This window comes from Triturus cristatus, chromosome 6 (genome assembly GCF_964204655.1).
Source record: "Triturus cristatus chromosome 6, aTriCri1.1, whole genome shotgun sequence".
NCBI lineage: Eukaryota > Metazoa > Chordata > Amphibia > Caudata > Salamandridae > Triturus > Triturus cristatus.
Window position 1 is genome coordinate 1659982204 of NC_140589.1, and position 13497 is coordinate 1659995700.

Below are 13497 nucleotides of genomic sequence, written 5' to 3' on the forward strand. Positions count from 1 at the left end.
CCCTAATTATTAAAAAATTATCAATTGGAGCAACAAGATTTCGCATTTATATTTTTATCTTAACGAAAGCACATCACAGTTGAGTAGGTGGAATACAATATTACCGGAATCAAAAAACAGAACGCCAAAGTTAATCTACCTAGAAAGTCGTGATGGAAATGCTTTCAAAGTTAACTTGCAAGAAAAAGACTCATCCATATTCAGATCAAATAGCACTCAGGAGGAAATACTGAAGACTACGAGGAAAAACTATGCCAGGACATACACGTAGTAAAAGCAGAAAACCATGAACTACAAGTAGGGCAACCTGAATCTCCAGGACACTTCACTTGTTTAATAAAAGTTTTATACACCACTGGCCGCCAGATATTAACGAATCAAACCATTCAGCACATGCCCATTTCCAATTACAATAAATATAATTACTTCAGTAGCTAAATGCTTAAAAATGTGGATTCTCTGAACAAGACTGCAAAACTGGAAGACATTTTTGCATTCCCTAATTCCTCGTTTGATGCCCAAAGCCTGCTTGAAAAAAACACAAGAATTTGAGAGAATGGCACTGCTGAGAGCACTTGTCAAATGAAGGAGGCTAGGAGAGCAGGAGATAAATTTCACTTCTGAAAAAACATCGGTGACATTCAGGTAAAAAAGTGCCACGGACCCACAAACATTCACATAATAGAAAATACTCTGTTTAGTTTTTCAACATTAACTAAAACACTGTGGTGTGATATTCCATAACTGGGTGCGTAAGTCTGAAATGTTTTCTGTATCGTACAACCAAATTATATAAAATACGAGACCTAGCTCAAATATTGTCTGAATGGATGAAATATGACCCAGAATGTAAGAAGTATAGACAACATTTAAGTCTGGGCTCTGGTGTTGATGAAATAGACTTTCTTGATTTCCAAAGTCAAGCAGAATCAATATCAATACAAAGTTGAAACCTGTGAATGAGTGAGCCGGGGTGCAAGTGTATTAGAAACATACATTTAATATCACCCTAAGGTAATATCTGACAATTACCTAACAATGGGAAGGATTTTATGTGCCTTGTGGCAAAAGTAAAAACAAATTGAAAGCAAACTGCTTTCTGAGGTCCATGACCTATTTTTTTAAGATGATGTGTAAGAGCAATGCTAGGGTGCTCGAACCTGCTGGCAACTTTCACAATGTAGATCCTGCCAAGTGTGGTGCACCTGTTTTAGTCAGACTGCATACTACACAGGACTAGCGCTGGGCCTTAAAATTTGGCTTGCTTCACTCGCTAGATGAGAGAGTAAAGCAACAATCCATCAATCCTCCAATGAACTAAAGGGATGTTTTTCAACCTGGAAACGTGACGTCATACCTACTGCATCCTCAGGGGCAAAACTATGCATTTATTAAATACAAAGAGTGAACAGCAAGAAATTAATTACTTAATGCTCAAGAAAATCAAGAATGGCGTGGCAGATTGCGCTTCAACCTTTAGAAGCTGGACCACATCACCTGTACTCTTTAAGGCCTGCTTAGTTCGCAGTGGTTCCAAGAATAAAATTCAAAGCAGTCTGCGCCATAATTATAGATTTTGAAAACTGCACCCTAATGCACCTCCGGCCAGAACATCAATGTGTCCCCTCCATGTTACTTTGAGTGCAGATGTGCTCCTTGTGAAAGTGCAGAATGCTGTTACCCCCACTGAGGTTAGTCAATGGCTGATATGGGCCATATGCCAGCTGCCCCATGCGGCATGCTGCAGTGGGCGTAACAAAAATGAGAACGGCAAAATAAGAGACCAATGAATGAAATAGGCTCGTGGAAAGCACCTATAAGTAAATTATGTATCTAATTTGACTAAAATCAAAATTTCTTAGCTTCCACCAGACCTAATAAATAATAAAAATGTGATATGTGCTTCTCACGTCAACCAACATTGTTTTTGCAGTGGCATGAGAAATTATACTGTTAACCACAGTGACTCTTTGAATAATTTTAACTACTTCCCAGTTTTAAATCATTTTAAAATGTCTACAAATGGGCACATATCTTGTGCAGGCACCTACATTGATACTTTCACATTGTAATCATGGAGCCCATAACTGCAAAACTTTTCTTTTTTTTTACATGATGGCTGCGCGTAAACTGACCCTCATCTTGATGCGACTTGTACCAATTAAATGCAAATTAGCGCCGCACATGTGCAATATGGAACCGATATTCCCAAACCTGGCCTGTGTGTGCCCTTCAGCTCTTGAGGCGGGAGCTGGCGGTACACGAGGAAAGCTGATCCGCGCGGCACGGCCATGTTCACGCGCGCCTAAAATGGCCGCTGGAAACACTTGTCCAGAGCACTGTGCGGCCTTATCAGGTTGCTTAAATATATCAAATCAACACGAGTGAGATTTAGCAGTTGAGAAACTGCAGTACAGCCTTCACTAACTTACCAGAGGCCAGACACCGCCCGACTATTTAATCACTGTGAACACAAGACGTTTACATTCACAGCCACACAATACGCAAGTCATTTCATCTGAAATAAATGTAAAATCAGGAACTGGGCAGACCTGGCAGCTGCTACTGGAATCAACGGCCGTCGCAGTCAGGCTCAGCCTCTCGCACTTATGCAACAAAGGGCTGTTTGTGTTTTCGACCGGACTGCTGAAAATAATTCCCCCGCGCTGACAGGCATCACTCAGCTCAGAATGTGACGACAATCTGAGAATTAGCGAAGGCGGCCGCTCACCTGCACCCGCTTCCCTGCCAGGCCCGGAGGAACCGTTTATAATTGTTGAATCTCTGGTCGGGACATTGTAAAGAAATATCTCTGTCTACGTTTCAATGTCTGACGAGGAGCACACTGTCTCCTCTGCCTCTTTCCAAAGGTTTGATGTTTGCAACTAATCAGCAGTCGCGTGCCTTTTCGAATCACTGGTGCTGTGAGGCTGCTGAACTTTGAATAATAACCTCGATTTTTAATCCACAACGTCACAGTGGACAGGGCTCGTGCCACTTGGGCCAGGGGCGTTCTTCCCACGGGTGCATTGGGTGCAGTTGCACAGGGGCCCAATGAACCCTGATAATTGGTGTATTTCATAATTTAAAAAGCAGCGGGAGGGGGGCTTGTCCTTACAGGCACTCAGGCATAGGACACACAGGCTATGCCACTGAACCAGGTGCCTGAATTAAACTCAAACAACACCAAGTATCTAGTTTTACCAATAACACGCGTTTGTCGCCGTGTCCATTTTAGATGCTATGGTGTAGTGTATATGGAGAACCAAGGCGCCTATGAATCCAAGATTACTTTAGAGTCCAACAGAGATAACGAGATTTTGCCCAACATTGTTCTGAGTGCAAAGCAAAGTCTCGTGAAGCAAGCAGAATTATAACAACACCACTGTCTCCCGAGCAGGTCTTAAACCTTCTACCACAGACATACACAAGACAAGCGGGACCACAGATCCAACTCACGCCGCATTAAAAGCACCTGAAATGCTCTTACAGTAGAGTGATGTGCCCCCATATAACATGTTTCAAGTGTGATGGCAATGGACTTACAAACCATCTTAATCGCACTGATTTACCTTTGAAAAGCCTGCTCTACATGCCATAAAATGCAAGGTTCAATAAGATTTGGCAAAACATGGTTCAGACCGAGATAAACTTCCTTGGTCTTTGCAATTTTTACATATTTTAAAGACACTATTCCATGGAGGGTTAACCTGCAACAAGTAACCAGCAACAAAGAAATGCATACTCAAACATAGCAAGTGAATGGATCAGTGTAGCATAATAGTCCTTAAGCCGGCGAATAACACCCCAAAAAATACATAGATGTATTTTGTAAACTTCCTCGACTCTAAAGTGTTCTTCCTTCACATGGTAACTTGTGGGCTTGAGAATCTTAGAAGAAAACGTCTACAAATGAAAAATTTACAACACTACACCTGATTTTTAAAGAAAATGTTAACACCTAAAAGGATAACTGGATCGTGGGTTCTGTGAATCAGGATTCTAATATGACGTTTCTTTTAGCAGAAGACAGAGCATCATAAGAAATCAAGTACAATAAGTCCAAATATGCATTGGTTTGGGAAAACGTTTTAGGTTCTCTAACTATATTAGCGTGCCTTCGAAAAGGCCTTTTAAATGATGTTTTGAATTAGCTTACCTGCTTTCAGAGTTCGGGTCGTGTTTCCCAAATAAAGGCCACTCTTGTACAAGTACAAAACTTTTTCTAGCTGACCAATGGTTTCATCGATCCCCCAACGAAGCTCTCCTAAAAAAGTGCCAAAGAAGACATTTCAGAAAATGATCAAAAATAGCACCTCTACTACAACTCAAACATATTGTAACGACTACATCTGCTATTTTAAATGCTTTTGATCAAAGTTGCCTGAGTAAGTTGCATGCAGTCATCTATGTGTGCGATTGGTTCCCAGGAATGTGAATGAAAGGAGAACAGGGGGTGTTTGCAGTTCATCCTGAACTATACCAATATTCAGGACCTGGTAGCCCAGCGCCATGGCTTTCCATGACCCATGGATCACCAAATATTCTTTGCTCAGTCAACCCTCTCTTTTATCCATCTTCTTCCCACTGTGCACAGCCCTGTCAATGTCTGACTTAACTCTCTGATACTCCTGCACCATCCTCAGCATCCATAGCTTACTTTTGGTTCCCTCTTCTCCTCTGGCCCTATCTTCTCAATCTGTTACTAGTATACGGAAGTCGGGATGTGTGACACAGATTGGTTTTGTCTGCGAGCTTTAGGTGGAAACCAAACACAACTTAACTTGTAGAAAAAAATCACAGACACAACAGGTGGAAACCAAACGTAACTTGCAGATGGCACACAAACCACACTAATTTAGAAAAGGCAGGCAAATAATTTATCATGCAAATATCCAGACATGCAAGAAGTTTCGTGACAACAAAATACTGGGTACAAATGTGTGTGTACCAACAAAAAATAGCCACCATTCAAAAACTAGAGGCATATTCAACACGTGCACACAAATAAAGAATTACAAAATACAAAGAAAGAGGGGCAAATAGTGAGTCAATGCAGTATAGCAGAAAGCGTTAGCACAAAGATGCCCGGAGTCGGGCTGCTATGAGCGTGGGTGGTTTGAAAAGAGCGGCAATACAATGCTTGCTGGATGTAGTGGACATGAGTAGCAGGAGATAAATTAGTGTACACTGGAGCTGAGTACTTCTAATGCAGCTATATAAAGAATGAGACATTTTACTGGAATAAAGCTCACAAAGACAGAACATAATCATATTAGAAGACCAGGACTGTTGCCACATCAGATAGAAAAAGTGATAAAAAAAACTCTCCACTGATATTGAATATAAAAACTTCCTTATACATATTCATTGAAAATATCCTGAAAACCTCTTTGCCAGCATACTTTAACTTGGATAGTCATTTTGCGTTAAGTCTCTGATTAAAAGAAACACACTTTTATGACTAATTGCTTTATGCAGAGGTTTCCTTGTAAAACTGCTGGTCTTCAATATACATAGAACATATGAAAAGAAAATAGTTGCAAAACAATTTAATGTAGGGATTCTCAAACCATAACAGTATATTTTTGGAGAACTCCTTATTCAACCCTCTTGGACACATATCACTACAAAGCGAATCAGAAGTACTACAATACCTGTTGCATTCACCACTGCATCCAACAAAGGTCTCAGTAAAGAAGGTGCGCTGTGTGGCAGAAGGTACGTGAAGAAAAACCTGCCGAAGAAAAAGACATCCTTTATTGAAGCAGGGTATGTCTCTAGTAACCATGGGACAGCTACAAATACAGTTCCAATATTTGCTATGTTACCAGTCTTCTCAGGAAATATCTTCATATTCTCTAATCAAATAAATACATGGCTGAAGCCATTCCCACAGCTGTCTGGCTCAGCTGGACCAAGCGAGCATACACAAGGCAGCCTTGTGGTCACCAGTAAATGCTCCATTAATACAGCAGCCTGCTGGGAAGCCCAGTGTAGGGTGGTTGTTTGCGAGCCTGTCTGCTTTCTGGACAGATTTTATTAAATATCTATTTCTGGAGCTTCGGCCCTGCAGTCCTGTACAGATGTGGGACGGAGCAGATAGAATTATAGCCTGAGCAGGGCAGAGTGGATGAGACAGCATGAGCAGAGATGATGGATGAAACCACAAACAATGTATGTAAGGAATGGTCGGGAACTGCATGTACGGTCCGATTGTTCTACATGCCACCCAGCTTCACGGGAACAGATGGAAGCAGCCCCCCCCTAATGCATAGTTAGACCACTCTGCTGTCTTTGCATATTTCTTACAGGTTCGGAAGGAGGATATCTCCATCCTGAGAAATGAGACAACTAGCAAATTGTGAAAAATCTCAGGACTTTACGAACAATTCAAAATGAAAAACAATATTGCCGCCTTTTTCTAGAGCTCCTGCGATACATTGGACGTTAGCACCTGATGGTCCCTTCTGTTAAAGGCAGAGACATAGTCTGCCTACTGTCTGTCCCCACCATCGGGCTGTTATAACCATCTCCACCTCCAGATGGCAACAGGCCCAATGATGACGCAGGGAAGAGGCAGGGGAGGCAAGGAGGATGGAGTGAAGTAAAAAAAAAAGAGCTGGACTGGCATGTGATCTGCGTGATGTGTAAAGGAAGTTTCTTACAAAGCATGTGGACTTGGAGGGCGAATCACCTCTCACTCCATCCACTGTCATTTGAATGAAGGGCGTCAAAAGGGGTAATTTGTCAAAATATTGCTGCAAAAGACATACAGTAGAGAAGGCTGTGCATAAATACCAATTTACCAAAAAGTCTGCATAGAAACGACTAAAAGACTGAAAAAGAATCATGTTCCTGTGGACCCTCCCCTGCTCCTTGCAAAGAAGGTCCAGTCATAGACCAGACTCCAGCGGTGCAAGGCCCATGGGAGAGAGTTTGAAAAAAGTAAAAGCGCTTGACTAAGCAGCCCATGGAATGACCGTAGACGACTTGAGGATGATTAAAATAGTCTTGCAAGGGTCTTGTATTCAGTTCTCTCTTTAACCAGCAGCCAATGGATTTACGCGAGCACAGGCACAATGTACTATTATAGATTAGATAAATAGGAGTCTAGCAACATGGTTCAGGACCCTTTGCAATTTGGGAAGTAACTCCTCTGTTATTATTGATCTGTGACACACATTTTAAGGCGTTCACTTTTTAGATTTTTGGAGCTTTATCTTGCAAGTCATAAGCCCCTCCCCCGCCTACCTATTTCACCATGCAGGATTCACTTTCCTTAAATGTGTCAATTACACAGAGTACATCATAATAAGTCACTCTTGATTAGTCGCTTTAATTTACTGGCTCAATATACTTTTGCCATGTCTTATCCAAGGTCACAAATTGTTGTGCCTCTTTAGCCATCTCTCTCCTTTATAAAATTTGCATAAATAAGCTCTTTGCACCTCTTTAAATTCAAGGTTGAGATTACATGCTGTGATTGGAAGCTCTGTGTGTCTGTGTGTGTGTGTGTGCGTGCATGTGTTGCTGTGTGTGCGCCAATAAGTCAGCCATTCCCCCTGTGTATGTGCCATCTCATTCTCTTTTGCCACCTGTGCTTCCTGGTTTTTGTTGGAGCATTTGCAGGTCCCTCACCTGATCCAGCAGGAATCAATTTGTACTGATCTGCTATGGCTGCCACAGATCAAATGCTCTATGTTTGGTCCTTGTGGCATGAAGAGAGGATTGCGGAGCCCCGAAACACCTGCTATATTGTTTCGAGACCATCTATCTTTGAATTTTAATCATGCACTAATCTGGAAACAATTAGGGAACAGTGGAGTAAAGATATCAGCTTGGTAAGGCTTGGGTCTAGCTTTTCAACCGCGTGGGATTAATGGAATGCATTTCCAATCAAAACAGCTTTTAAATATATGCACTTATTTTATTAGGCTTATGATTTATATCCACACCAGGGACGATCCTTCTTTCAAAGTCACTTCAGTGGAGCCAGAGGGTTACTTTTGATTTGATGTCCCGTCCAATAATGTTGGTTTCTGAAATGTTCCATCTTGTAGAGATTAGAAGGGCTCAGCATATTCCTTTTCTGACAAAGGCTCGCTCAAACCCCCCCCAAAAATAAAAAATACGGCCCTGTTGCCTTCATTATATGCAGTGCAGCGCTCAGCAACACATTTTACCTACCCTTAAAAGCTCCGCTCCCTCGTGGTCATTGAACTTCATGCAACAAAGGTGTTTTGCTTTCTTTTTTACACATAATGATCTTCTAGTATGTGCTCAAAATAAAAACTAAGGACTTAATTTCTTTTTCTGTGAATACTCATGCTCAACTCCCAACTTAAATGTCAGTTTCTAATTTCCAGATGTAACATACGCTTTTTTGTGTTGAAAAAAAATTGATTGGACCTCTGTTGTCCGATGATTGCGGTTTGTGCTGTACAACACTAACTTGTCTTACTATACCACAGTCATATTTTAGGCTGCGTACGGATATGATGTAGAACACATGCAACAAAGACTAAACATAAAGAGGCGCAAAAAGACATCACAGATTACAGAAGAGAAATTTCTACATGAAGAGAAAACCACACTAAACAAGACAAATACCACCGGGAAATGTATAAAAATCTGATGGGCGGAAAACAACTCTTCCTTTGTGGATAGGCTCTCTTCCAAACATCTGGCGTGTTCTTAATTTAGTTTTCTGTTTCATCGTTGGTCTTCTAGAGGAATACTATTTGACACTGAAAAGAAGAATAACATGGCTGCATCGGTTCCCATCTTCTTGAAATACACTGAAGGTTAAGGCACAGAAGGGCGGATACCATCATGGGTTCAATGTGTTCTTTTCGAAACACTGCAGCTGCACTGGAAGGGCCGCGTAAGAGGCAGAAAAGATGAACTCAGGCTGCCTTGGTAGCCATCTGAGGAACACTAACCCTAGCACTAAATCACCATCAAAGTTTTGTGTCTGTGAAGGAAGTCAAAATGCATCTTCTTGGTCTATGTCAGAATACTGTTAAGAAAAATACCATCTGACACAAATATTGTGTCTTAAATATAATTTACAAAACTATTGTTGCGTTGTGTGTAGATTTTCTAATATAAAATTCAATGGAGTATTTTTGCACACTATATTTTGAACATAATATTTTTATCAGACGATATTTAGACTACGATATTCTGCTAGTATACCCATCCTCTAAAAATCCAAGCACACATTTTGCATTTTCATTTGGAGATTTCTTGTATACTTTTACTTGTGCTAAAAAAATACAACCTCTGTATACGCCCAGTCGAACAGCCCACAGCATTTTACGTTATTTAACTTGCTTGACTTTCACTGTTTGAGATGCAGTAACACATTTACTAGCTTCTCTTGTGTGGAATCACTTATGTGGTGTATAGAAGTAGTGAACAAAGCTACTGCCCTCATGCCCACTCAGCAGGGAATGATAGGAAAGCATTGGAGACACTACGTGGGTCACGTGCTATCGGATGAGATGTAGTTCTCATCACTACAAATTCATGAAGGTCCGTCAGAGGGGTGGCAGATTTAAAGGGGTGGTGAGAAGTGTTCATTTTTTTGTATTTTTGGTACCAATTGATGAATCTACATGAACGTTGTCAGGCATTTGGCAGGTTTAAGCTTATTTTGGCTACAATAGGTTTTGAACAGATAAGCCTAGGGAGACAAAGATAAATGAAGGGCAAACACAGTTTCATTCACTTACAGAGTCGGCGCTGTTTGATTAATCGAGTCTGAATGAAATTTCACACACAGTGAATTATGTCCGGTACAGGTGCTGCGATTACCCTACCCCCGTGCACAGTTGGAGGGGGCTGGGCACAGGGCCTGGCTAAAGTCTGTGCTTAGCACAAAATGGGCGCCTGGCAGTTCAATGGGGCACACTGAAAAGATATCAATGAAAGGAACTGACCTGAACTGAAAAACAGAGTTAAAAGTTAGCTATGGTTCAGTGAATGCAAAAAAGGATAAAACCTGATATTCACAAACGCACAATCCACACCATAACGCATGACCTCCCAACCCCCGTCATTTTCAGTAGACCGCTTAGTGGACAGCATAAAAAAGGCTGTCTACAAAGACCGAAATATAGCTGAAGTGTGCGTTATGTGTTGCACACTATAAATGGCAAATTCAGGGCATTTTGAGCTTTGAGTTAGCTGACGCGGAACTCACCTTTAGCTGTGGTATACATATCGTGATCGAGGTCATCTGGCATGGCCGAAACGCGTCATGGATATAATTAAGCACTAAGTAATAAATATGTTTTGCACTGCAACAGTTGGAGTCTGTGCCTGCTTCTTCTGAAGTTTGTGGAATTGGGATTGTTTTCTGAATATATATATATGTGTGTGTGTGTGTATTAATATATAAATATATATGTTTATGGGGTTGTGTGCATCTCAAAATAATAAATAAGAGACACTGACTCAGTAAGGTCACCCAAGGTGGTGAATATTGTGGCCTATATATCATCCGACAAACATATAGTGTCCTAAATATAATTTCCCAAAATATTATCTAATATTACTAATAAAAAATTCTACACCAAAGGTAGCAATATTTTTGTAAACAATGTTTAGGACTCCATATTTATGTCAGACCATATTTTTGTCATTGATATTCTAACATACAACCCTAAGAGTAAAATGATGTCTTTGGATCATTTCAATGAGGAAATGTTTATTCATAACCATAGCAGGAACCCAAACAAATATTGAAATCATTTTCAGTTGTGCTTAATATTCAGCAATAAAACAAATTCAGTTCGGATTCTATTACTTGGTAGCTTACTGTATCATTTCCTGGCCGGCATCCAACATGAGTTTCCTAATTTTAATGCAAGAAGAGCTTAGTAATATGAATACAGCTTAAGAAATGGAACAGGATGAACACACTAAGAAAGAATTGTTCCTGCAGCCTATAAAGCTAGCAGGATGTACTTGGCTATCTTAGAGACAGCATTAGAAGCAGGGCGGGCAAACCACTGCCGTTTGGCAGATGGATACAATCTAGGTTTCTGAGCAGGCAGAGGGTAGAACAGAACTGTGCAATATAATGGTGAACATTTCTTCAAAGATGGGGGTACCAATTTGATTGGTTTATACTTTATTTGCAGAGGAACCTCTAGAACCGTATAACACAAAGTGGTGGGTGATTGTGATTGTACCAAGCATGAGCATTAGTGAATCCTTCGTGCAAGGGGCGTGGTCCAACAACAATGTGTTTAAGAGTTCACTTTATGTTCTACAGCTGGCGACAGTGACAAACTAATGCACTCTTGGCCTTAGTGCACTAAGAATTAATGAATCCCATTGTTCAAGGCCTTAGTGTGCTAAAACCTTGGTATGTGAGAGTGATCACCAGATGTGCTATTAGTGACGCAAACCTTCTATGTAAAAATGCCTGAATTGCTCACATCTACTCAACTAGAGAGAAGTTGGGCATGGGGTACAAATTACCCTAAACACGTGTCTCCCGTGTCCAGTTTTATGCAAAACCATATAGTGCGCCTTATCTTAGAGAGTGAACATGTGCAGAAAGAGCAGGACTGATGCGCAAGCGTGGACAACCAGCGAAGGACTAAAGCACCCCTGCATCATTTACAAAACTGGTTGACAACCGTGAATGAAGGACTGGCTCAGTTCTTTAGTTAATAGCACTGGCAAAACCAACAGGTTGATGCTAGCACTTGAGTTTTGACAGAAGCAATGAATAATGCCTGCTGCAGTGTACAACAATTAAGAAAGAAGTGCTTTCAGTATATAGTTAAAGGATGAGATTAAAACTAAAACTGTGACCAGAAAGAGTACTTTGCAGATGTATAATAGTCCCACAATTATTTCAATGTAGAAGTAAGCTACACTCTAAGAGCCAATAGAAAGAAGTTGAGACATAAATACTCCTGTGGGCTGAGCTAAAATACGATTGACAAAGTTTCAAACCAATGGGTGAAGGTTTTTGAGCCAAAGAAGACAATGGATAAAGGAAACTGCACCAAATCCACTTTGAGTATGAATAAAATATAGTATGTCAGGAAGGATTTTTGTTTGATGGTTTATGACACATCATTACAAGTCAAACCTAAAAATGGACTGCATCAAAGAAGGTCAGCAAACAGTGTAATGCATGGTAGATTCTATGCTCAATGGTGAATGCCATTCACAAGAGAGTGCAGTATACTGATACAAGTGCTCGGGTTCTTTGAATAATGTATTACTTATAATTTGCCATTTACTTATAAAGTAAAGCATGCACTGATTCTATTTGCTGTATAAGAGCACGCATGGTTATTTTGAGAAAATTTAAATAAATCATCAAGCACTTCCCAAGGTACCCTTACGCTAACATCACTGCCATCACCTTCCAGAGCCATCTAAAATGATTTCCCATTGTACTCAATGTATCCTCCCAAAATACCCTAATGCCCTCTACTGCGGTGCTAAAGCCTCTCCATACAATAAGCTAAACACTAACATAGCTAACACCACCTTCCACAGCCATCTTAAGTGATTTCACACAAAGCCCTTAACACTCCCTCCCAGCATAACCTAAAGCCAACTGCTGAAGAGCGCTAAAGTCTTACATATGATAACTTAACCCCACCTAATAACACTGTTCTTAGTCCACCCTTTGTTGTCTTTGGCCGGCCAAATTGACATGCGCACTTAGCATTTCTCCACCCGGCAGTGTTGCACAGCCGGGTGGAGAACTGTCCCAGGCACTGCCTGAGCTACCAAACAGACCGCTCAGACCAATCACAACGCTGCTATCATGCTGATGACATCAGCTTCGTGAATGGCTTAGGAGAGTCTGGGAACATGTGTGCTTCCGTTCCGTGCTGCCGGGAAGAGACGAGGATTGCAGAGAGGTGGCGGCTGTTCACAGGTAAGTGTTCAATTTTTTTCATGCCTCACCACCCCTAATCCGTAGGAGTCCCCACTTCAGGAGAGGTGCCTTTGAGGAATGCCGATGGATTAAGCACTGTTGGATATGGATTTATCACACCATGCAATATGTCTGTAAGGCACTGTAGGCAGTCGCTTTAGGGCAATATGGAAAGTGGCTATGGGCATTGTGAGAGCTTGATCTAGCATACATTGTGGCGGGCCATTCACATCATGGAGAGCACGTAAAAGGACCACAAGGTGGTAATTGTACCATAATGTGTACTCGATAGTGTTTGTTCACTTAATCCCAGAGCACAACTCCAGTAAAGAAGCAGAAAAGGGTGACTCGGAAAAGAGGTAGGACTGGAAATAGCAATGCTGCTAACCGAGCACTTAGAATGAAGAACAAAAGTTAAAGGCCATCTTTCTTTGGGTAGCCATGTTTTAATAAAATGGATGCACCTCTTTTTCTAGGCTGGGTTTTCTTTTTTAATATACTTTCAATCAACTTGGCCACACTCAATTATTCAAGCTGTTCTCAGGCTGAAGTTCTAGGCCCAACCCTCTAGCGCC

The 13497-nt window shown here is 41.1% G+C and overlaps 1 protein-coding gene across 1 annotated transcript in view; it reads right to left on the bottom strand.

Moving 5' to 3' along the window:
• PKDCC (protein kinase domain containing, cytoplasmic) overlaps window positions 1-13497 on the bottom strand; it is a 77465-nt gene that overhangs the window by 24412 nt on the left and 39556 nt on the right. Inside the window, exons 4-5 of the mRNA XM_085612818.1 lie at window positions 5658-5737; window positions 4160-4267 (exon numbers count right to left, since the gene is read on the bottom strand). Of these exons, the coding sequence (XP_085468944.1) occupies window positions 4160-4267; window positions 5658-5737 (188 nt within the window). The remainder of the gene's footprint in view (window positions 1-4159; window positions 4268-5657; window positions 5738-13497) is intronic.